The following is a 25,624-nucleotide window of genomic DNA, read 5'->3' on the forward strand; positions in this document are numbered from 1 at the left end:
AGTGGAAACGTTGCTATTTCTGCGTCACTTCTCAATCGTCCCAGCAGTCTGAGAGTTTTTGGCAAATGATGGATGGACATTTTTCCATTTTCCAGAGATGGATGTTCCAAAAGAGTTTCGGCAAAGCTCCTGAAGCCCAAGGTCAGCGCCGGGCCTCTGTGAGTGTGTCTGCGAGTGCATGAGAATGATTGACAGGCTTTAGAAAAGAAAATCTGGGCATTCTTTATCCCAGTGCGCTTCTCCACGAGTCCCCGTTAGATGGTTTACAGGCACCATGTTGTCTCGATTCCTGGGCTAGCTAGCTGGATTTTTGGCTATTTTTGGACTAATGGTTGGTTGCGTCTCCTCCTCGAGCCGTCACCTTATCGTGTTGGAGCGGTTTGTGTGTCCCGATGATCCTAGGAGCTAAGTAGTCTGGGGCTTCATGCCCCTGGTAGGGTCACCTATGGCAAACAGGTCCTAGGTGGGGGACCAGACAAAGTACGACTCCAAATCTCCTATGATGACTACGAATATTGGATCTCGGTTTCCCTTGCCCGGACGCGGGTCACCGGGGTCGGTTGCAATGTGAGCTGGGTGGTGGCCAAAGTCGGGGACCTTGGCAATCTGATCCCCGGCTACAGAAGCTAGTTCTATGGACATGGCCTGGACGCCTCCCTGGTGGAGGAGTTCAAGTATCTCGGTGTCTTGTTCACGAGTGAGGGAAGAATGGAGCGGGACATCGACACACAGATCGGTGCGGCGTCTGCAGTGACGCGGATTTTATATCGGTCCGTTGTGGTAAAGAGGGAGCTAAGTCGAAAGGCGAAGCGCTCAATTTACCAGTTGATCTACGTTCCTACCCTCACCCATGGGCATGAGCTGTGGGTCCAAAAGAACAAGATCCCACATACAAGCAGCCGAGATGAGTTTCCTCCGCAGGGTGTCCGGGCTCTCCCTGAGAGATAGGGTGAGAAACTCGGTCATCCGGGAGGGGTTCCGTGTCGAGCCGCTGCTCCTCCGCATTGAGAGGAGCCAGATGAGGTGGCTGGGGGCATCTGATTCGGATGCCTCCTAACCGCCTCCCTGGTGAGGTGTTCCGGGCATCTCCCGCCGGAAAGAGACCCCGAGGACAATCCAGGACACGCTGGAGAGACAACCTCTCTTGGCTGACTTGGGAAGGCCTCGGGATCCCTCCGGAAGAGCTGGAAGAAGTGGCTGGGGAAAGGGAAGTCTGGGTATCCTCGCTTAAGCTACTTCCCCCACGACCTGACCCGGAAAAGCGGTAGATGATGGCTGGATGGTTGGTTGTGTGGCGGTAGGCCATTCCACTCATCCCAGACAAGCCGTACGAATAAATCGTAATCATGTGTAAAAATGGTTTATTTCATTAATAGAATCATTTGCATTGCTCGTATTTTTTTTTTTAAAGAATGTATTTATACTTAAATGCGGGTGCTGGTAACGGTATATAAAACCGTATTGGGTCATGGCGCCGTCTTTGTTCAGCGTTATTTACTCCTTGCGTTAAGAGCTTCCTACTCTTGAGTCAACACACCAAATGGAAGAAAAACAAGACAACAGTCGAGTGGCCGTTCTGTAAACGTACTCGGGGGGGCAGCTCGCCTGGCACAAAATGGGAGTTGAGAGGATGTGCAGTAAAAATGATTCATCCGGTCGCCTCACACACGACACACACAAGACTCTTGCGGCCATCTTAAAGCAACTTCAACCATTTGTGGCACCCGTGTGTACGGACTATTTTTAGCATGTTGCTTATGACTACACCGCGCACACGTGAGCTCTGACAAGCGTGACAACACGGAGCACCCGGGCAACAAAAGTCTCTTTTCATCTTGCAGTCAAAGGAAAACGTGTAGCATGGAGTCGTTTAGCGCTCTACGTGATTTTCTACGAACTAATAATTGAAGCTGCGCCAAAGTCTTTATTCCTACTTCCTTTATGGTTTCTTAGTGGAAAGATTTTTTTTCATTTCTTTTTTTTTTTTTTTTGCCTTAAATTTTCACGAGCACAAAAGCTCTGATTACGCATTCAAAATGTAGAACCACGTGAGGGATGTTTCAGATTTTTTTTTTTGTCAGATTCAAACCTCTCCATGATAAGTAAGTGGTTGTACAAATTGGACCCTAAACGCCTCATCATGATGCACATAATTTCCCGCAGACACTCGGGAATGAAAGACGCGAGTGAATGATATGAAAGTGCTTAATGATCAGTCAAAAAAAAAAAAAAAAAAAAAAATCACAAAATAGGATGCGCCACGGTGGGAGAGTGTTCAACATATCTGAATCACGGTTATGGAGTTTGCAGTTTGGAATCTCGACTTCGGCCTTTCCGTGTCCCAAAAAAGGGGCCTAGACCACTGTGCATAAAATTATAAAATAAGCGCGCAAGTCGATTTAGACTCAATCACTGGAAGCCATTTTTTTCCATCATCAAACAGGAAAAAAAAAATACATGATGAGAAACATTATACAGTACTGCATCAACACAATTCAGTTCCACATAGTTCACCATCATTCCAGTCTCAGCAATTATCTTCAAAAATGCCAAATGTATTTAGAAACAAATTATGATTTCACATGATCATATATCTTTTTTTAAACCTTAAACATTATTATGCTGTATTGAGGCAAATAAAAAGGAATAATAAAAAAAAAAAAACTTGCCCATCTGTTTTTCACCCAAAGTGTAAAGCATAGGTGTCAAACTCGAGGCCCGGGGGCCAGTTTCAGCAATTACCTTCAAAAATGTCAAATGTTTTTAGAAACAAATTATGATTTCACATGGTCATATATCTTTTTTTTTTTATCTTAAACATTATTCTGCTGTATTGAGGCAAAAAAAGGAATAATTAAAAAAAAAAACTTGCCCATGTGTTTTTCACCCAAAGTGTAAAGCATGGTGTCAAACTCAAGGCCCAGGGGCCAGATCTGGCCCGCCACATGATTTTATGTGGCCCGCAAAGCCAAATCTAGTGTCGATTTCCACAATTCTTGTAAAAATCCGTGACAAAACTTCAAATTGTTATATATCATAAATGATAAATTTGAGATATTACAAGCTGTTACCAAGCGTGAATAGTCGAAAAACACTTTACCCTTGATTTCTGATCCCCAAACCAGTTCATAAATTGATGATCTAAATGTGATATGACTAAATACTTTTATTACACACAGTCATAACAGACCTCTGAGGGAAACCGGAAGAGAAAAATGAATTTGACACCCCCTGGTGTAGAGTATATCCGGTACAGGTGCATCCCAATACATTTTAATACTGTAGAAATCATTAATTTCAGTCATTCAATTCATGAAGTGAAATTTGTTTATGATATAATATATATATATATATATATATATATTTTTTTTTTTTTTAAACTGTAACACAAGCTCTAATACTGTGAGATCACATTAATATAATGATGATTATTGTTCTATAATGCTCATTATTAATTCCCAGTCAAGGAACGGACACAAGGGTGGCATGCTTGTTATGAAATGAAATTTGGAGGTAGGAGACGTGCTCACTATTTATTTTTTCAAGCGCTCAAGGGTTTGCCGTCTCTTGCTACGTTTAATATTAGCCGCATAATCTCCCATGTAGCAATTTAAGACGGCTTTTACATGATAGATCACAGCACGCCGGCGCGCCCACTGCGCGCTGAATATTTCATTCATGCGTCTGCAGACAAATAATTAGGCATTTGTTCGTGGAATGTTTTATCCGAGAGGCAAACGTAGTCCAGGCTCGTATGGCATCACTTTGAAATGTGCCGGTGTGTCCTAAGGCTCACGATTTCTTTGAACCAGTTCCTATACGTGATATGCGGTCTTTTAGCGCTTTCATAACCAAATATGTCTTTTAATGAGAATTACTCCTTCGTGGCCTCAATGTTGTCCTCGTGTCCTCCGAATTGGACACATAATGCTAAATTGCTTTGGAGTATTCTATAGGTACATCCATCCGTCTATTTTCTTTGCCGCTTATCCTCACAAGGGTCGCAGGGAGTGCCGGAGCCTATCCCAGCTGTCAACGGGCAGGAGGCGGGGAACACCGTGAACTGGTTGCCAGCCAATCGCAGGGCACATCGAGACAAACAGCCGTACTCACAATCACACCTAGGGGCAATTTAGAGTGTCCAATTAATGTTGCGTGTTGTTTTGGAATGTGGGAGGAAACCGGAGTGCCCGGAGAAAACCCACGGGATTGAACCCGGGACCTCAGAACTGTGAGGCAGACGCTTTACCGGCTGCCCCACCGTGCCGCCCTCTATAGGAACGTTTGAAAAAAAACATTCGTAATGATTTTTTTTTTTTGTGGGGGGATACACGGTAGGCCTAGGGAGCCAGAGTACCAGAAACATGGGAAAAACATGCAAGATCCAAAACAGGGGATTGAACTTGAACCCTCAGAAATGTGATGGAGACGCATTAACTGAGCTGCTCGAAAATGTACAGTAAATCAAATTTAAGAGATTCATACATCGTTTAAAGGGGTTGCAAAAAATAAAAGCCGCTAAAAGCCAAAGCAAAAGCAAAACACAATTAATCCGTTAACGGCCTTATAAGACCCTCAAGAAAAATGACGCAACGTAGCCGAAACCAGTCGGCAGTCCCGACGCAGCCATTGTTTAAAAGAATTGCTATACAGCGATTAAAAATGTACAAACAATGCATATCCGCCCAATACGTCACACAGCGGGGTGGGAAATTTCAAATCCTTAGCATAAAGAGCAGCTTTCAAGCTTCCCTCGGCGACGACACGGAGGCTACTCGCGCGACTGCTTGTCGTGGCCCTTCAAAAGCGACGGCGGCATATCAGGGTCGCCTTTGCATCTTGTTCCGCAGATTGATCAGAACCCGTTCGTGCGTGTCAACACGTAGCGCTGCTGTAGATTCACATCAATATTTACAGTCCCGGTATATATTATTCAGCCGCGTCTTGTTGCGTTTGAGAACACGAGCTGGCGTGTCGCGGTGACAGCTGAGCTCCACGAAAGCGGGCTGCAAATATACCGAGAACTGGACTGGTTTTTGAGCATTTTCCCTCAGTAAAGGCCAAACTCATCTCGGATGTCAGTAAAAAAATTATTCTGAGTGATAATACCGAAGTCTGGGATGTGTTAAACACAATTTCAGTTCTTCAAAAGTGGAAAACCGCAAAAGTACCCTGCCTCTTCATGTCTGAAATGTATTATTGATCAGTATTCCAATCAAATATGGTTATTTTGAATCCCGTTAATGCGATCCTAATGATCTGCCTTAAAGTGTCACTATCATGAAAAGGATGATTTTTAATATGTTATTAATGGGGAAAAAAATGGCAGCCGGTATGGACCCATCCGTTTTTTTCCCCACCACAAAACACGATTTTGACGTACATGGTTTTTTTGTAACTCCCGCCATGAAAATCCTCTCGAGGGATTTGTTTTCGCCAAGAAGCAGAAAGTGACGTACAGGGCAGTAGCGCACTCAAGCGGACTCGAAGGTAGCTCGTTGTTCCTTCGTGTTCGCCAAAATGCCGGCTCGTTGCATTGGTCAATATTGTTCGAACGCTCGGGAGGATGGATTTACCCTTCATAAGTGTCCAAGAGACCCGGTTCGTCGTGAAAAATGGATAGGACGGGTGCAAAGGACGAGAGCTCAAACACACTGTCTGGGAGTCTGTTGCTAGTTAGAAGTGATCCGCATATCATCTAAATATAACTCGAAACGATAGGGTAATACTGCCCCGGACAATTCACTCGGTTGTGAGATGTTCTCTACTTCGAAAAGAGCTTCCGTGTCTGAAGGGGCGTGTCCCATCGTCGGGCCCACAGCGTGTTTTCAATGACGAATGTCCGGGGTGACGTCACGGGCAGGAGATGCAGCAAACATGGCGACCACTTGGTTGTCGAATGACACTTCGGCAACTTTGCGCATGTATGACCCGCTCTCCGCTCATATTAATTTTTTCGTATGGACATTGAAGTGAATAATATTTTAGGTATTTTTCATTTCAGTATCTATGTTAGAATGTTGATAGGGATGACACTTGGGCTTTAACGACAATAGTTACAAAGCAACAATTAAAAAAAAAATAAATCCCGCAACCAGAATAATAAAACACGTTGCAATATTAATACCTTATCTTTGTACAGGGACGTGTACAGCTGTATTGTAAGATGCAGTTGTGCCTTGCATGGTGCCCACTGATTGCACTGTAGCTGATTACGGTGCACTCTATTTCCCAGTGATTCTACGTGGTCATCATATCCTTAGCAAAAACGCTGTGACCTTGGTTGCTATGAAAAGCGCCATCTTATCTGCCGGCTTTGCTTGATGGCACTCAAGTGCGGCTTTTGAAGTAGCGAACAAACAAGCGGCCTCGCTGGGCGGTTTTGGCTCACCAGCGCGTAGTCGGGTCTTGGGGATTGGTACTATAACGTATTATAGAGTATATACACTACTATGGAGCATTAGGAAATAAACCATAAATCCTGGAAAGATGATTATCACCACTATAAAAACCAAAATGCCCTTCGCAAGGCTTGGCTATTGTTAAAAACCTGAAGATTAAATTTAGACTTTTTTGTTATGTTGCAATTGAATTCCATTTTGTTTTCTTTACGTTATGAATTGATATTGAGTTAAATGCTTCGATATCAAGTAAAACATACAGTGATGCGTCGGTTCTCGACCACAATCCGTTCCAGAAAATGGTTCGAGAAATGATATGTTCGAAAACTGAAATCGATGTTTTTCATTACAATGAATGGAAAAAGAAATAATGCGTTCCAAGCCTAAAAAAATGGGTTTTTTAAAAGCATTTTTTTAGCTTTTCTTGATAATAAACTGCATAATAGAAAAACATGAATAGTTTAAATACGATATAATAAAATATTTTAAGAAACATTTATTTTTTGCTTAAAATGTACGCTTTAGTAGTAGAGTAGGCTAGGCTGGGAGAGGATTGCCGTATCTGTAGCGACTCGGCCCCCAGCCTTGTAAACTTTTTTTTTTTTTTTTTTTAAATCAACAAAAGTGCAGAATAACTTTAAACAAGCAACTTACCTTCTTTGGAGCCATGATTGGTGGTTAATACTGGTCCCGGATAGTCCTGGATAAGAAGAAAAACAACAGTCACTACCGGGACGTGTCTGTAGACAGGGGCTGCGTTATACAGAACAACAAAAGTGTCATGTCATTTCCATTTTTTTTTTTTTTGGGGGGGGGGTCGTTCGAATTGACAATAACAAAACGCGTCATGGGTGGGTCAGCTGCTTGCGCCACACACGATGTTATTTCCGGGGGGCGTTCAAATAGACAATAACAAAGTGCATTGTGGGTAGGTCAGCTGGTCTGGCCACGCGCAATATGTTATATGTTTGGTCGGGGGCGTTCGAGTTCCGATTTTCGTTTGAAAACAGAAGAAAAAAAATCTTGATATTTTCGTTCATAAACCGATTTGTTGAAAAACGGGGACATTTGAGAACTGAGGCTTTACTGTATTTACTTATGTGGTTTGTCAAATTACATTTGTTGGGAATAAAATATCTGAAAATAAAAACTTGGACAATCATTTATTTGTGCATATGGAGTACAAAAGTAAAAAAAAAAAAAAAGTAGATGTAAATTTAAATGGATTTTCTTTCTCCTTGGAAATACTGATGAATACTACAACATCTTACAAAAGTCCTTACTTTTGTCTATTTCCTGTATTCCAGATTTATTGTGGAATTCAAAATGACCTCAAAAGTTTCAGCTGCTGACTTTTGGCGGCCATTTTCGCCTGTTTTGACTTGTGGTTGATTGCAGCAAATTGTATGCAGAGCGCCCCCGACTGGCCGGGCGGTGAATGGATTCAGACGATTGGCTGAATTAATATCGATTTGGGGAGAGGACTATTGCGAGGCATCGATTTATCAATAAAACTGCCAACCACTAACCTTCACCAAAAACTAATAATAATATTTTGTAACGGAAATACGTGGAATGGTCCTGGGCAGCACAGTGGAGCAGCTGTAGAGCATTGGCCTCACAGTTCTGAGGACCCGGGTTCAATCCCGGCCCCACTTGTGTGGATTTTGCATGTTCTCCCCGTGCCCGTATGAGTTTCCTCCGGGTACTCGGGTTTCCTCCCACATTCCAAAACAACACGCAATATTAATTGGACACTCTAAATTGCCCATAGGTGTGATTGTAAGTGCGGCTGTTTGTCTCCACGTGCTCTGCGATTGGCTGGCGACCGGTTCTGGCTGTACCCCGCCTCCTGCCCGATGACAGCCGGGAAAGGCTCCAGCACTCTCCGCGACCCTCGTGAGGATAGGGGGTGAAGAAAATGGAGGGATGGAATGGTCCTCTGTTGAAAATCTTACAGTAAATTGCTAATACTAATAGGACTGGTGGGTGGCTTGCAATGCGGAGGCAAAAAAAAAAAAAAAAAAATAGATTAACCTTCGTCGGGCGATAAAGTGTTGCTGTGCGTCGCTCTGGCAAGAAAAGCATCGCCCAAACCTGAATGAAAGTGAAGCCGACAATCTATTCCCAGACACTTCAAAGGGAGCGGCATATTCATTTAACCTCTATTTTCTGCATTTTCATCTCATGGTGGGGGAGAAAAAAAATAGCAGCCGAAATGGACCGCGGACGTTGTGAACAGCTTCTCTCCGTATTCGAAAGCAGGAAAGGAAAGTAATTTCCACTCTCGGTTCCAGGATGCGTCACCGGGAATAAGAACAGCACAATTGTTTTGCCGCAATGTTTATCTTTTGAGGGGGGAAACTACCTGAGGTGGAGTTGTGAGTTCCTACAATAATATTTTACATCCACCAGCAACCATATTGCCCAGGTTCATTTATCAATGTCATGATTTTTTATTACCGGTAATCCCCGGGGGCAAGGAGGGAGGGGGGGGGGGTCACTAATAATATGCACATTATTGTGGTACTGCATCAAACACTGTACTTTGGCTCACCCATTTCGCTACACGAGAGTCGAAATATTCAAAGTCTCTCAGTATGACGCGCCAACGCAAACTACAACCACAAGCGGTCGAAATGGGTGGACGAGATACACAGTAATTTTATAAATGAATATAAATACCGTGTTCAATAGTTAAATCCAAGTTAAAGTGCTAACTGTTCGCCATTTTAAATCAAAATCGACACACGCTGAATAATTCACATCATCGCAACAAGGCCTCACTGCCATTATCAGGCGCTTTTCCTCAGCTAGCTTCATGCTAACATAAAACGGGAAACATCACGAGTTAATGGAAATCAATGTTGCTTTTGCTATCACGTTCAAAGCGCTATTAGCCCACTTTGAGAATTACCCTAAACAATACTCGACTAAGTAATGGCAGCGTGTAATTGCAGTCAAAATTAGCAAATTCTCAAGTTAGCACCTTACATTGACCTAAATTCTTTGTTTAGTTGTCGCTTGTTGTTGCGAAGGGCAGCCTTGTCGATGCCTAACCTTGACAGTGAGGGTCTGTAGCGGAAGCCCATCCTTAAAAATGTGAGTCAGACACATCATCTTTACTGCATTCAGGTGTTCAATAATGCATGCTCGCTGGCTGCATGCATCAGCAGCAGATGCCCGAGCCTCCGCGGCGTCTCCTCCGCTCACAGTCACCCGCTGCTGCCGGCCCATCTGCAGCCATCACAACACTGGCAAGCCACCAAGCCCCAGAATAGCGCCGACTCGAACGGCGCGCCCGTGCTCGCCGCCCTCCACTTAGCGGCGCGTTAGGCCGGGACGGAGTCTGCAGGACGCACGCCTCTGCTCTCTCCGCATTTCAATTGCAACGGCGTCACTTTCGCAGTTCATTTCATTCGCAGTTCCGAGTGACACCACGTTGACTCGCCTACTGCCACCAGCCAACCCAACTCCCAATATATTACGTTTTAACGGGATTACCCTTCCGCAACAAGCCCCGCGGCAACAACGCTCGAATCCTGCCACAATTAACTCTGCACAAAGAAAACGGCATGCAGGGGATTGCAGATCGCTGCCAATCTCAACAATCCTGTTTGACGTTGCACGGCCATCCCAAGCCACACCAACCTTAAACTCACTCTTAGATGCTAATCACATGCTTGTCTTGTTGGTCAACTTTGACCTTCTTTAGTCAAGACAGTGTACGATATACCGCTTGCTGCTATGCCTCGGTGAACTCAGGAAGAAGTGGAAAAAATTGACTTTAAATGCGCACAAAAGCAGGAAAATAGAGGCTATATGCTAGCATCATGCGATCTATGTCGCTATGCTCTTGTCACATGGTTAGCATCGCAATGCCAGGCACCAATGATCAACATAAATAGACATCCATCCATCTATGCATCCATTATCTACCGCTTTTCTGGGTCAGGTCACGGGGGAAGTCGCTTCAGCAGGGATACCCAGACTTTCCTTTCCCCAGCCACTTCTTCCAGCTCTTCCGGAGGGATCCCGAGGCGTTCTCAAGCCAGCCGAGAGATATAGTCTCTCCAGCGTGTCCTGGGTCGTCCTCAGGGTCTCTTTCCGGTGGGACATCCCTGGAACACCTCACCAGGGAGGCGGTTAGGAGGCATCCGAATCAGATGCCCCCAGCCAACTCATCTGGCTCCTCTCAATGCGGAGGAGCAGCGGCTTGAAACTGAGCCCCTCCCGGATGACCGAGCTTCTCACCCTTCGGAGGAAACTCATTTCGGCCGCTCGTATCCGTGATCTTGTTCTTTCGGTCACATACCCACAGCTCATGCCCATAAGTGAGAGTAGGAACGCAGATCGACTGGTAAATTGAGAGCTTTGCCTTTCGACTTAGCTCCCTCTTTACCACAACAGACCGATACAAAGTCCGCAAAACTGCAGACGCTGCACCGATCCATCTGTCGATCTCCCGTTCCATTCTTCCCTCACTTGTGAACCAGACCCCCAAGATACTTGAACTCCTCCACTTGGGGAAGGATTTCATCCCCGAGCCGGAGAGGGCACACTACCCTTTTCCGACTGAGGACCCTAATCTCGGATTTGGAAGTGCTGATTCTCATCCCAGCCGCTTCACACTCAGCTGCGAATCGCTCCACTGAGAGCTGGAGATCACGGCTTGATGAAGCCAAGAGAACCGCATCATCTTCAAAAAGCACAGATGCGATGCTGAGGCCACCAAACCGGACACCGTCTACGCCTCGGCGCCGCCTAGAAATTCCGTCCATAAAAGTTATGAACAAAATCGGTGACAAAGGGGAGCCTTGGCGGAGTCCAACTCTCAACGGAAACGAGTCCGACTTATTGCCGGCAATGCGGACCAAACTCTGACAGCGGTCGTACAGGGACCGAACAGCTCGTACCAGGGGAATTGGTACTCCTATACTCTCGAAGAACCCTCCACAGGACTCCCCAAGGGACACAGGTGAATTGATACACGTACTTTTGAAAATCCTTTTTTTTTTTTTTTTTTGCAGCTTTGTTGTTTACAGCTAGCAAATAAATAATTAAGATTTTGTTCAACTCATCTCACGATCGAACTTTGACATCGTGACTGTCGTCTGGAATAGTCAAGATGCAGCAATTATAGATTGTGCCAAGTCTCTAAAACAGAAAGAAAAGTTTTTTTTTTTTGTCAGAAATCAGTCGTGTAGTTATTGACTGTACATGCAAATTGGCCAGCTGCACAAAAAAAAAAAAAAAAATTGGCGTTAAATGAGAACTGGGCACTTGTGCGTCTTATCTGTGCCAAGCACGGGCATTTTGAATAAGGCTGGCAGATAGAAATGTTAACTACTCTTTAGCCATTGAGAAACCACAACATAAAACATGAATCCTTTTTCCAAAAGTAATGCGCCAAAAAAAAAAACAAAAAAAAAAACTGACTGTTGAACTCTGTGCACTTTATGTAACATCCGCAAATAATCTCTTTGCTTCACAATCGGCTGACCTTGGGCATTATTTCAGTGTCAAAAAAGGGAAAGTGGATGTATTCAAAATATTCACGTGTACTGGTCACGCCCACATAAGCCTTCCACTTATTAAATCAACTCCCACTTTGCAAAAGAGTCCTTTCTGAGTAGAATAATGGGAATAAAAACAACAACGACAAAAAAAAAAAGCTATCTTTTCCAAATCAAATGTTAAATTGTTTGCAGGGTTCTGCTGTTATTCACAACTCGCAGCGACTTTATAGAAAGTGAACAATATCCATAACGTTTGATTCTATTTTCACCGGCGCTGCAGTTACAAGAGGCAGCGATAACAAGAAAAATGGCAGCGGAAGTGACTTGTAAGCGGTGGTCATTAGTGGAGGCTGTCCAAAGGACCTTAACGCCAGAGCTCTCTAAGGACCACGCGCATAGCGCTAATAAACCGACTCACCCATCGTTCCTGCTTTTTCTCACAAACGTGACACAAAATCAATTAGACGCGCCGCTGGCGATCACTTATCACGCACTTATTAGATCTCATTTTCCCCGCAGCGGCAGCCGGTGCACTTTTTACTTCTCGCGTCAGATGGACGCATCACTTTCAACTGCCACCGTCCACCTTTGGCGCTAATGGCGGTTTGAACCCGCCAAAAATTCCAAAAATCTGCGCTGCTTTCATTTCCAAGCGGTGTGCAATTAGTATCAAGCGTAGGTGTGAAGTTTTAATGGGTGAAAGCGGCATATTTAGCGTTCATGAGACTCACGGTAGACGGGAAGAAGCTGTTAATGTGTCAGCGGGTTCTGATCCAAATGGAATGTACCCTGCCGCCTGATGGGAGTGGGTTGAACTCAAGACTGCCAACCAAGATGGTGGCGCAGTTCTACGCGGCTACCCTCACATCCTCCGTGTCAGGTTGGCGTTTAGTCTTCAGTCAATTGATCATGCGTATTTTTTGTATGTGGGAGGAAACCAGAAAACCCAGAGAAAACCAACAAAGCACGGGGTGAACATACAAGCTCCACACAAGAAGGCCGGAGTCCAGATATGAACCTACTCAGAACTGTGAGTCATGTGCACCCACCACTCAAGCACTGCGCCGCTTGGCTAACCAGCTAGCGCTAAAATGAATTACCGGGTACAGTAAAAGATCCGCGACAGCCTCAAGAGCTAAAGGTTCTCTCTAAAAATGAAAAATAGGAAGCTTTCCCATTAAACTGTTACACTGGATATATATGAGCTTCGTGTTTTCCGCAAAGAAAGCCAACAAGGTATGCAGACTTTGCTGCAGCTGAGGAAGGAAGAGAAGAGTTCTACAGCTGTGAAATGAGGTTTTTGCCAACGCGGGTGACTGAAGCAATTAACCTGGAGCTTCGTCAACGCTGACAGAAGCCTGCCTCTAATGATTCCTCGCGGCTATAGTCCAACACCTTCAATGGGGGAAGGAACCGCAAAGGAGAGGGAAAAAAAAAAAAAAGAAGTTGTAAGATTAACACCGGACCATAAGAAACACGCGAGAAAATGAGTTATGCTTCGATCAAATCCAGGCTGAACTTTTTTGGTTTGGCACAAACACGGCACCGCTTATCACCAAAACAACGCCACACCTACAGTGCTTTGGGACTGTTTTTCTTCTTCTGGGACTGACTCCTTACACATGGTAGACAGAATCATCTCCAACAATCTTTCCCCATTGAAATAAACTGGCATTCATCCGTGGAGCTCTTCTACCCACTGGTGTCAAAGGTCAAATTGGCCGTTTTTAACTACTTTGGTGTTTAACGACAACTAATTAACAGTAAAACGCAGGCAATTACTCAGGCGCTTTTACACAGAGATTTGTGGCTCTTCTGTAGTCTGACTGCAGATCTCCAAAATCGCAGACTAAAATGGTTTTGAAATGAACACTTCTAGAGCAAATAATAATAATATGCCTTAAGAAAGAAACCATCTGATGTTTGAGAGTCTATCTTTGTAGTCCTAATAATAAGACGCACTTTTTGCATTACATCCATCCATCCATTCATTATCTACTGCTTTTGTGGGGTAGGGTCGCGGGGGAAGTAGCTTCAGCATAGATACCCAGACTTCCCTTTCCCCAGCCAGTTCTTCCAGCTCTTCCTTCGGGATCCCCGAGGCATTCCCAAGCTAGCCGAGAGACTTAGTCTCGCCAGCGTGTCCTGGGTCGTCCTCGGGGTCTCTTTCCGGTGGGACATGCCCGGAACACCTCACCAGGTAGGCGTCCGGGAGGCATCTGAATCAGATGCCCCAGCCACCTCAATGCGGAGGAGTAAAGCTTGACACTGAGCCCCTCCCGGATGACCAAGCTTCTCACCCTATCTCTAGGGGAGAGCCCGGACACCCTGCGAAGGAGGAAACTCATTTCGGCCATGTTCTTTCGGTCACGACCCACAGCTGGTGCCCATAGGTGAGGGTAAGAACGTAGATCGACTGGTAAATTGAGAACTTCGCCTATCGACTTAGCATCGTCTATACCAGAACGGACTGATACAAAGTCCGCATCACTGCAGACGCTGCACCGATTCGTCTGTCGAGCTCCCGCTCCATTCTTCTCTCACTTGTGAACAAGACCCCAAGATACTTGAAATCCTCCACTTGGGGAAAGATCTCATCCCCGACCCGGAGAGGGCAATCCACCCTTTTCCGACTGAGGACCACAGTCTCTAATTTGGAGGTGCTAATTCTCATCCCAGCCGCTTCACACTCAGGTGCAAATCGCTCCATTGAGAGCTGGAGATCACGGCTTGATGAACCCAAAAGAACCGCATCATCTGCAAAGAGCAGAGATGCGATTCTCAGACCACCAAACCGGACACCCTGTACGTCTCGGCTGCGCCTAGAAATTCTGTCCATAAAAGCATTACAGTAATGCAAAAACCTCAATGTGGAATTGAATGAAAATTATTCTTCAAGTGATGCTGCTTCGGTTTGTTGTTGAGTTTTTTTTTTTCGTCTAAATTCTTCATTTGGAGAGAGAGAGAGAGAGAGAGAGAGAGAGAGAGCGCAAGAGAGAAAAGTGCTTCGGGCTCATTTGTATGAACGGGTGGGAGACATTTTTCATACCCACTACTTTGCTTAATGGAGTCTGACAAAGCCATTGGCGGCCTTTATTTAGATGCAGATGACTTCCTCCACACTGGCTTCCTCTGTCACCGCCACAGTTGCCTGTCAGGGAGAAGAGGAAGGAGGATGTAGCGAGGAGGGGAGGGGAGAGCAGAGGATGGTGGGGGGGGGGGGGGTGTTGAAGCTCCCTCCACACTGATATTCAGTCAACATGGCTGCCTGTCAGTGCCCTTCCTAGCTCCATCTCAAGTGCCTTTGGCTAACACCGTTCTCCCTTTCACGCTTTAAGTTATCCATCAATGCGGCATTAAGAGAGCAACTCCCCCCGCTCTCTCTTCAGGAACGCAAGAGCCTGGCTGCCTGTCGTGATATTTATAGGAAGCTGGCAGGTATTGGCTAAAGGGGATTGGGACTAGTTTAGAACTTCCTCAACAAGCGCCTCCGCAAAGCCGGAGATGCTCGCGACTCAACGTGGGGGGAAAAAAAGTCAAAGGACAAAGCAGTCGTTTCCCGTGTCATGCGACACAATAGACTAGAAAAATAAATTATTCTATATTCTATTGCTGTATTGCACACACAATGCTTTTTTTTTTTTTTTTTTTTCAGGCCCAGGAGATATGATAAACATGGCCAGCAGCATACTGAAAGTGCAAGGGCTTCCCCTCTTGGGGTGCGCTTGTTTGGAAGGGGGTGAAACGCTGCGGCAACAGCGCCCTCTTGGAAAAAAAACAATCAACTGCACAAGTGCGAGCACACATTGTCAGGCAGAGCCAATGTAAGCCTCATATCTTGATAATAACAACAATAGATGCGTTCATTTAACAATATGTTTATGATTGTGGGGTATCTTATTTTTCATGTCATAGAAGGTGACTATAATCACTTTTCACTCGATTGTGACGGTCAAATTTGTCAATGTGCAGGCCCTAAGTGTGCAGGTTGTACATAGTTTAAAAATGGACTACATATTTTGTAGATTAATGGGGTTGGGAGGTTAAATTGTATTAATAAAAGTGTGTCATGATAATTAGCCATTTTGAAAAAATAAAAAAGCAGAAATGTGAATAAAAAAAGACGTTTGAAATCAATACATACATTTTAATGAAACTCATTTTAGGGGAAAATCATGTAAATTAATGCAGCAATTATGACAGGAGTCATGAGAATTACATATTTAAAAAACACAGCGCCCTTTGATGCCGTCCTCCTCAACAGACTCTCCTCCTCCAAATGTCGAAATCCTACATTTCCGGCCCCGCTCAGGCATTTATCTTCAATAATTCACCTCCCACCGGTCCCTGGAACTCATTTTTTTTACTTTTTTTTTTTTTTTTTTTAACCCTTGACTTTCCAGGGTTTTTGAAATGTTTTGTCCTCATCTACTCTGAAAGGTGCGTTTAATTATAATTAATTATTATTATTATATGTGAAAGCAAAATAATAATAATAAGGGCGAATGAGTCCGTGCAAAATGAATGCTTGTAAATGCTGATTGTAATTAAGATCCGTGATTTCGATGCTTTATCAGCACAAATTGTTGTTTGGGCTCCAATGCTACGTTTTGCAAATGAGAGCGAAGAAATTGCCAATCAAAGGTGACACGGCGCTGGCGTTTCACCGGACGCCCTTGTAGCTTTAATTAGCGCTTCAAGTGAACGCTTTTAATGGGCAGCCTGACATTTCCCTTGATGGTGGGAAAACTGATGGGAGAGTAAATGAGATAATCCTTGAATGTCATCCGGGATTTCGGGCCAACGTTTACGACCGGCCAATAACGTAAGGTTCCCAGACTAAATGAGACTAAATCTAATAAAAAGCAGGCGCGGCGCGAGGTTTACGTTCGACTTTTATAGCTCAGATGTGCAAATGGAGGCTAATCTTCAGAAGCGGGCGTTAAATCCTCTTCTTCAGCTCCTCAGATTAAAACAATCCACTCAGGGAGATGCTAAGTGATTGTTGCACGTCCACGTGGCGACCGGAGGCCCTCTGAGACGCTTTGTGACGACTTCTGATGGAGCGCGCTAAGATTGAGCGCTAACACGGAAGGCGACTTCAAGTGGAAAAACTTCAAAGTGGGCAACGCGGCCGCGGGCAAGGATTCTCTTTCCTTTCAGCTAAGGTCAGCAGTGAAGTCCTGCTGGACTCGCACGTCTTGCATTTGACAGCCTCTCCGAGGCATGTCCGGAAACGGATGGCTTCTAAATCAAAACTTCAAAGGGGACATTTGGGTTAAATGACTTTTTAAGAATATATGCGTAGTATGAAAAGAATTGCCGCTCTGAACTGCCTGCACACCTGAAACGAAACACCCAAGTAAATCTTTTGTCTCCCTATTTATGAACATGCCCCGCTGTTACGAAAATGATATACCTTGATTCCCGGCCTACAGAGTGCACCTGGTTACAAGCTTCACCCAGTACATTTGTAAAGGAAATACCGTTTGGTACATACATAACACCGCATCTGTGTAAAAGCCATAAGTGCCCACATTGAAACATGAGATATTCACAAAGAAAGACTGTACACATACAGTTTCACGCTAGTGCCGCCCCGCTAATGCTAACGCTAGCGCCGCCGCGCTAACAAGGCTGGTTAAAAAAAAAAAACATACTGCTAAAAATCACTGAGACATGGCAGAAACACACTAGCGGAGTGCTAACAGTGCATTACCAGTATATGAATGTTCTAATTTATTAAGACATACCTGCATTACCGTAATTCCCGGCCTACAGAGCGCACCTGGTTACAAGCCTCACCCAGTACATTTGTAAAGGAAATACCGTTTGGTACATACATACGCCGCATCTGTGTAAAAACTACAAGTGCCCACATTGAAACATGAGATATTTACGAAGGAAGACGGTACACAGAAAGAGTTTAACACTAACGCTAGCACTGCGCTAATGCTAGTGCCGCGCTAGTTAAAATAAAACTTACCAGTAAATATCACTGCGACATGCCAGTTACACAGCAGCAACATGCTAGCACAGCGCTAACGCTAGCAGGGCCAGTAAAAGTCACTTCCTCGGCACATATATTCCCTCCGGTCTCATTCTTACCTTTTCCACTTGAGTGCCCCCTTGCGGCCGTTAGAAAAAAAATGCACAAATTAGCAATATGAATCACGGCATAAACCGCAGGGTTGAAGGCGTGTAAAAAAAAGTTGCAGCTAATAGGCCTGAAATTACGGTAATCTAATTGTAAATAAATGATAAAATTACCAGGTACACACCGAGTTTCTCTTCCCGTGACATGATCGGCTAGGCCAGGGTGAGGATCCAGAGCGGCTTTCAACCGACAACTCAATATTGTCTAATACGTTATATGTCAAATAACTATATAGACAAGATAACTACTATGATACAACTAAAACTAAAAGAACTCGCTGATCCGTGCTGTAAGCAAGGTGGCATTTTTCGAAAATCGCTGAACGTCCTACGAGTGTGAAAGGTATGGTAAATACAGAAGTAAAACGAAATATTTTGAATCATGTGTGATGGATGAAAAACTACTGTATGTGGGCAGAGGGGGGTACTGTATGTACCTGGAACATGAGTTTCGTCATATCATATAAACACTTAATACAGCTTAACACTTAGAAGCAATAGTCGTGTTATTCTTTTCCTAATATTGTCGACATTGCGCTACATTACTCCGAGCTTTTGTCGTTGCGCTGCTACCCAATCACAATCATTTTCTTTTCCTCTTCAGTTTACTCAAAAGAATGAAAATGCAAAACAATGAAGTTGAGCTGCTCGCTGAGCTGAATTCCACTCTCGGACAAGATACCGGCTCACATAAATGAAGACGTGCCCTTTTCCGCGTCAAACGCAATCTGCCGCTGAGAAAATATCATAGAATTTTGTTTTGTAATCGTCACAATACATACGGAGTTAGCGGCTTACGGAACACGCCGGGTTGCGAATCTTCTAAACATACTCGAGTGTGACTCCCCCCCCCCCCCCCCCCGCCCCCGTAAGGCGAAGCGCTCGAGCTGAACATTTTAAGTGCGGCGGGTCATTGAAATTCATGTGAGCTGAGCACTCAAGACTTGGCTGATCCCTGCGGCTCTTTGGTCAGTTCCGCCCACAGGAGAATCTTGTTGGAAACTAAATCCGGGCTACTAATTAGTGGGGAAAAACAAAAGGAGATTTTTTTGCGGACCGTATCTTACGACAATAACCGCGTTGGAACAATCAGCAGCTATACAGCGGAACCTTAGAAGTCAAACCAGTTGCATTCTGGGACATTTGGCTACCTCGGATTGCTTGGAGGGGCTTAAACCACGGGTAATAATGAAAACTGAATCAATGAACTCTTCGATCAAACCGTCATCAAAATCAACATCAAACCTTAACTGTGACAACAGTTTCAAGTGATATTTGGCCATTATTTGCTGTAAAACTTTTGTGTATTAAAAAATAAAAACAGTAAATTGCGTTAGACGACCTTGATTCCGAATAACGCGCGACTAATGGGATGCGGTACGGATTAGCAATCTGCTAATCGCGCTAATTATTTGGACACGATACTGACCCCTGTGGTACACCTCGTAAAAGTATTGACAAACATTCACACCCAACGACAATTTAGGGCGTCAATGAAGCTAACGTGAGCCTTTTTGACATTGGGGCTGAAGCAAAACTCGGCAAAGGAAACCCAAACATCTTTTTTAATAATCTAGATGCAGTTCACCTTTTTTTTCCCCCACCCCTACATCGACCTTTTGTCACCTCGCCCATGCTGGACAACCAGGACAGCGATGCGTGCACCGCCTTCCTCCACCTCCTTCCAATTTCCAACTCTGTCGCTGAAAAGGGCGAGAAAGGGGGGGGGGGGGGGGGAACACTCGCTGTCAATCCTGATAACTCCTGGTGCTCATTACGCCCAAGTCGCTCGTGTGCCGCCACGCGTGACTGAATTTAGATGACCTCAGAGGAACATTTTGGCCAAATTCCCGGACATTCAGATGAGTTACTGCGTCGCTCACGATGCCTGAAAATCCTGCAGTTATACCGTGATACAAACCGCGACTTTTTTCCACACGCTTTCAACCCTGTGGCGATGCGGCTAATTTGTGCATTTTTCTCTAACGGCCTCAAGGGGGCACTCGAGCAGAAAAGGTAAGAGTGAAACCGGTGGAATATATGTGCAGAGGAAGTGACTTTTACCGGTCCGGTGTGACTGTCTGAGCGTTCCCAGTGCTGAAAGGTCTTCTTCAGGTTAGTACGCATGCGCGTAGAATTTTTGGAATTATTCTACTTTTTCCACATCTGTGCCAGTCTGAAACTTCCCCATCCATGCTTCTTCCGCGTGTTCATTTTCGCTCCGCGTGCATTTCGCGACGGACGTCGCACAGAGCCGAACACAGCGAATGAAAAAATACAGAAACAAATCCGAATGTCAGTTAAGTCAGCTCAGTCATGAAGGCACATTTGGGATAGTGAAAGTGTCATATCACCCGAATAATCCTCTGTTCATTCTTGTTCAATGCTGGAACGTGCTTTCCTTTTGATAAATAAACAACAACAAACAATACGTTCGCATTTGGTTCTGTATTCTTTCATTCGCTGTGTTCGGCTTTGTGAGACGCCCATAGCGAAATGCACATGGAGCGAAAAAGAACACGCAAAAGCGGAGCGAAAAGGAATATGTAGAAGAACCATCGATGGGGAAGTTTCAGATTGGCATGGATGTAGAAAAACTAGAAAAATTAAAAAAAAAAAAAAATCAAAAAACTTCTATGCGCATTAATCCGTCCTTTTCAGCACGGTTGAGCGCTCTGACCGTCACACCGGACCTGTTAGCTGTGCGCTAGCATGTTACTGCCGTGCCACAGTGATTTTTACCGGAATGTTTTTTTTTTTTTTTCCTTTAACCGGCCCTGTTAGTGGGGCGCTAGCGTTAGCATTAGCGCGGCGGCGCTAGCGTTACACTCTGTGTACCGTCCGTCTTTGTAAATATCTCGTGTTTCAATGTGGACACTTGCAGCTTTTACACAGCTGCGGCGTATGTACGTACCAAATGGTATTTCCTTTACAAATGTACCGAGTGAGGGCTATAACCAGCTGAACTCTGTTGGCCGGGAATTACGGTACTTGTAATATAGGGCTTTATTTTGTAGGATGTGACAAGAAAATCTCGTGCGCTATTGAGTGAAATGAGCTCAATTTTTGCCCGAGGCGTCCAGACGGGCCTTTTTTCAAGAAAATAAGTGTGTCAACCCGGAGGAGACAAACCGAGCGCTAATTAGCCAGTGTAGGTTTTGCTTGTACAACAAGTGACCCAAATATGTAGCTTGGATAAAGAGTATAAATGTTGTGAAGCTTCCCATAAAAATAAAAATGAAAAAATAACTTGTGATTTCCCGACAAATGAAGCCACACTTTTGCTTGATTCTTTCCACTCCTGCAGCTCCCTGACCTCAATCACAAGCTGCCACGCGGGGCTCTTTCCTGTCCATCACCTGCGTCGCTTTCGACGAGTTTTCTCTCCATCAGCCGTCAGTCAAGCGGCACCGCGGCACGACCTGCCTCCAATCCATCCCTCAAAACGACATCACAGCTTCGCGCCGTAATGTCGGAGAACTTCGCCGCATCGCAAGCGCATCATTCGGAAGCCCCCGCTTCCTGAGATGACCCAGTTCCCGTCGGGGCCAATTCACGTTAAATTATTAATTCCACTGCAAACGTCACGTCTCTTTCCTTTGACACGGAGTTGCTGTTGATTGGGATGAATGTTACGACCCGGAACGGCCAACTCAGACTGTTGCCCGGGTCGATCACTCAATCAATTCGTTTCTTCATAACCAGACAGACGTCCTTTTTTTGAATTATTAGAATTGTGTCAAATTACTACAAGGAGTCCTGGAATTAGCCTTTCTCGATCATTTACCACACTGCATAATCTGTAAAATGCAATTTCACATAACTTTAAATTTACATTTTATATGGTGCCTGTCCTCATTAGGATCACAGGTGAGCCGCAGCCCGTCCCGGCTGACTTTGAGCAAACACATTCCGGAATGATCACCAGTCAATCGCAGGGTACATAAAGGCAACCGTAATCAATGAAGCTGACGTGCATGTTTTTGAAATGCGGGAGGAAGCTTCATTAAGCTGTCATAAATAAATACATAAATACACAAGCATGGGGAGAACATGCAAATGGAACACAAGTCCCCAAACTCAGAATTGCTAAATGGATGTGTGAACCGAACAGTTTATATACTGTTAAAACATTTTTTTCAAGATGGTAAAGGTATGCATAGGTTTCCAATGACATCGCCACCACCACCCCGAGACCAATCGGATAAATTAACGATAGGAAAAAAAAACAACTTCTTGCGACACCTATCACCTGTGTTCTCCCAGCTCTATGACACACAAGATGGCGTAATTGGAAACCTATTCATAGGGTACAAGAGCTGGGTTTTGGATTTGCATTTCTTTAACTCTGAGAGGAATGGCATATTTAGAACATCTAGAAAAAGATAGCTGCATGCCTAGAAAGACTACCACAGATGCATTATTTGCCTTGAGGACGCTAGTGGAAAAGTACAGAGAAGGTCAGAAGGAGCTACACTGTGTCTTTGTGGATCAAGAGGAAGCCTATGACAGAGTACCAAGAGAGGAACTCTGGTACTGCATGCGTAAGTCTGGTGTGGCAGAGAAATATGTTAAAATAGTACAGGACATGTATGATGGCAGCAGAACAATGGTGAGGTGTGCCTTAGGTGTGACAGAGGAATTTAAGGTGGAGGTGGCACTGCATCAGGGATCAGCTCTGAGCCCCTTCCTGTTTGCAGTGGTAATGGATAGGCTGACAGATGAGGTTAAACTGGAATCCCCTTGGACCATGATGTTCGCGGATGATATTGTGATATGCAGTGAAAGCAGGGAGCATGCAGAGGAACAATTAGAAAGATGGAGACATGCACTGGAAAGGAGAGGAATGAAGATTAGCTGAAGTAAAACAGAATATATGTGCGTGAATGAGAAAAGTGGAGGGGGAAAAGTGAGGCTACAGGGAGAAGAGATAGCGAGGGTGGATGACTTCAAATACTTGGGGTCAACAATTCAGAGCAACGGTGCGTGTGGTAAGGAAGTGAAGAAACGGGTCCAAGCAAGTTGGAACAGCTGGCGGAAGGTGACTGGTGTTCTATGTGACAGAAGAGTCTCCGTTAGGATGAAGGGCAAAGTTTACAAAACAGTGGTGATGTACAGATTAGAGACGGTGGCAGTGAAGAAACAACAGGAAGCAGAAATGAAGATGTTGGTGTTCTCGCTCGGAGTGAGCCGGTTGGATAGGATTAGGAATGAGCTCATTAGAGGGACAGCCAAAGTTGGATGTTTTGCTGACAAGGTTCGAGAGAGCAGACTTCGACGGTTTGGGCATGTTCAGAGGCGAGAGAGTGACTATATTGGTGGTAGGGCGCTGAGGATGGAGCTGCCAGGCAAAAGAGCGAGAGGAAGACCAAAGAGAAGGTTTATGGATGTGGTGAGGGAAGACATGAGGGCAGTTGGGGTTAGAGAGGAAGATGCAGGAGATAGGCTAAGATGGCAAAAGATGACACGCTGTGGCGACCCCTAACGGGACAAGCCGAAAGGAAAAGAAGAAGAATAAGAAAAGATAGCTGGGATGGGCTCCAGCACTCCCGCGACCCTTGCGAGGATAAGCGGCTCAGAAAATGGATAGATGGGTGGTCAACATGACTCGTTTTTTTTTTTAAACAATTGAGCCCTCTGGTGGCCATTAAGTGTACTGAACATACTCATGCTATTTTATTTATCATCATTCATTTATTCCTTTATCCTCCAGCTGAACGGACAGTACAAAATAGCAGCTATAATGAAAATTTTAAAAATTCTCAGGTATTTCGCATTTTTTTAAAAAAAAAGATTTCGGGCATTTTACGGCAACACCGGAAACGCCGTGTCGTTGCCTAGCAACTGTAAAGTCAGCACGAGCGTTAGCAAAGTCGCACTCGCTGTTCGTTCGACGCACGCATTTTACGTATCTGAATTACACTTTCGTCGCTTTTTAGACACACTACACATAATTTTTCTCGTCTATACAATTTTCTTCTGTTTAGTAAAATGACAGCCAAGAGGAAAGAAACTATTTTGCAGGTACGATGAACAGATTCTACTAAACAATAATATTTTCAGTCAACCATCCCTGCTCAAAAAAATCTATCGAACATTTCTGAAGAACTTTAGGGCCCAAGTCCGATAGAAATTCTTTGGTTCTGTAGAAATTGTATAGAAAATCACAGCCAAAGTATTACAGAACAAGCTGTTCTGTACAAATTCTATAGAATTTGTTTTTTTTAGCAGGACTGAGTAGTACTTACTTCATTCTTCTTCTTTTCGCCTTTTTCCACCGCAGGTTTCCGCCACTAATCAAGAGCAGTGGGAGGAGGTTCTTGCAACAAAGGGATTAACGGGTAGGAATCGTTAACTTTATTCCATTTGAGTCTTCTAAGTGCGTAACAAAATTAGTCGGGGATCGTGAACGGACCTGTCAGCCGTTCCAACTTTAATTTGTTGTACTCTGGCGACCCCGAGTGGTCACCGTTGGAAGTGCAACGCTCCTCCTCCTCTTTTTGTCTGCACCGTAGTAGTCGACGTGTACCAGCACTGGTGCGGCCCCTGTCGAGCTGTCATCAGCCTCCTGCGAAAAATCAACAATGAACTCGGGGACGACCTGTTACATTTCGCCACAGTAAGCATTTCGGCGTGTCGATCAGGAACGGACAAAATTTCATGTTCAACCACTACATTTGAGCTTGAAAATGGAAAGATGGGCCAGGTTGGTTAAAAAAAATAAAATAAAATACAATGCAATTTAAATAATGCAATTGTACTCATCAAATAATTTTACTAACATTTTTAAAGTCTATAAATCAACACATTATTTAATCAAATGTGAGTCACTGCGGCGACCCCTGACAGAAAAGGTCAAAATAATTTAATAGCAAAATTAGACAGATGCATACATTTTAACTTCTAACCAATTTCTATCCATCCATTTTCTTTGCCACTTATCCTCACGAGGGTCGCGGGAAGTGCCGTCGCCTATCCCAGCTGTCGGCGGGCAGGAGGCGGGGTACACCCTCAACTGGTCGCCAGCCAATCGCAGGCCACATGGAGACAAACAGCCGCACTCACAATCACACCTTGGGGCAATTTAGAGTGTCCAATTAATGTGCACGTTTTTGGGATGTGGGAGGAAACCGGAGCGCCCGGAGGAAACCCACGCAGGCACGGGGAGAACATACAAACTCCACACAGGTGGGGCCGGGATCGAACCCTCAGAACTGTGAGGCCAACGCTTTACCAGCTGGGCCACCGTGCCGCCACTAATTTAATTGTAATCATCAAATAATGTTACTAATATTTTTGATGTCTATAAATCAGATTATTTAATGAAAAGTGAGTCACTGCAGTGACCCCTGACAGGGCAATCCTAAAGGTCAAAATAATTTAATAGTAAAATCAGATAAATACATTTTAACTTCTAACCAATTTTCTAGGGTAAAACAGCTTAATTGCTACAAAAAAAAATTACTGGATTCTTGAGACTGTAAACGCTTGTGGGTCACAACAAAAGTATGACGTCGCACAAGCTCAGCGGAAATGCTTGAATTCAAA

The 25,624-nt window shown here is 44.5% G+C and overlaps 1 protein-coding gene and 1 long non-coding RNA gene across 7 annotated transcripts in view; one reads left to right on the plus strand and one right to left on the minus strand.

The window, feature by feature from the left end:
* On the minus strand, positions 1–24,641 carry LOC133511795 (uncharacterized). The gene is made up of 3 exons (XR_009798036.1): positions 24,325–24,641; positions 7,056–7,101; positions 1–168 (listed from the first exon to the last, which is right to left on the minus strand). It is a non-coding gene; the product is annotated as an uncharacterized LOC133511795 (long non-coding RNA).
* Positions 23,900–25,624, plus strand: part of nme9 (NME/NM23 family member 9) — an 11,725-nt gene continuing 10,000 nt past the window's right edge. For 4 of the 6 annotated variants that reach the window (XM_061840724.1, XM_061840725.1, XM_061840727.1 and 1 more), the window contains exons 1-3: positions 23,901–24,100; positions 24,360–24,417; positions 24,592–24,695. In XM_061840724.1, the coding sequence (XP_061696708.1) occupies positions 24,068–24,100; positions 24,360–24,417; positions 24,592–24,695 (195 nt within the window). In that variant the 5' untranslated portion in view covers positions 23,901–24,067. Of the gene's footprint in view, positions 24,101–24,359; positions 24,418–24,591; positions 24,696–25,624 lie in introns of all 6 variants that reach the window. The other 2 variants (XM_061840726.1, XM_061840729.1) reach the window with 1 other exon arrangement.

This window comes from Syngnathoides biaculeatus, chromosome 14, assembly GCF_019802595.1.
Source record: "Syngnathoides biaculeatus isolate LvHL_M chromosome 14, ASM1980259v1, whole genome shotgun sequence".
In the NCBI taxonomy this organism is placed as follows: Eukaryota; Metazoa; Chordata; class Actinopteri; order Syngnathiformes; family Syngnathidae; genus Syngnathoides; species Syngnathoides biaculeatus.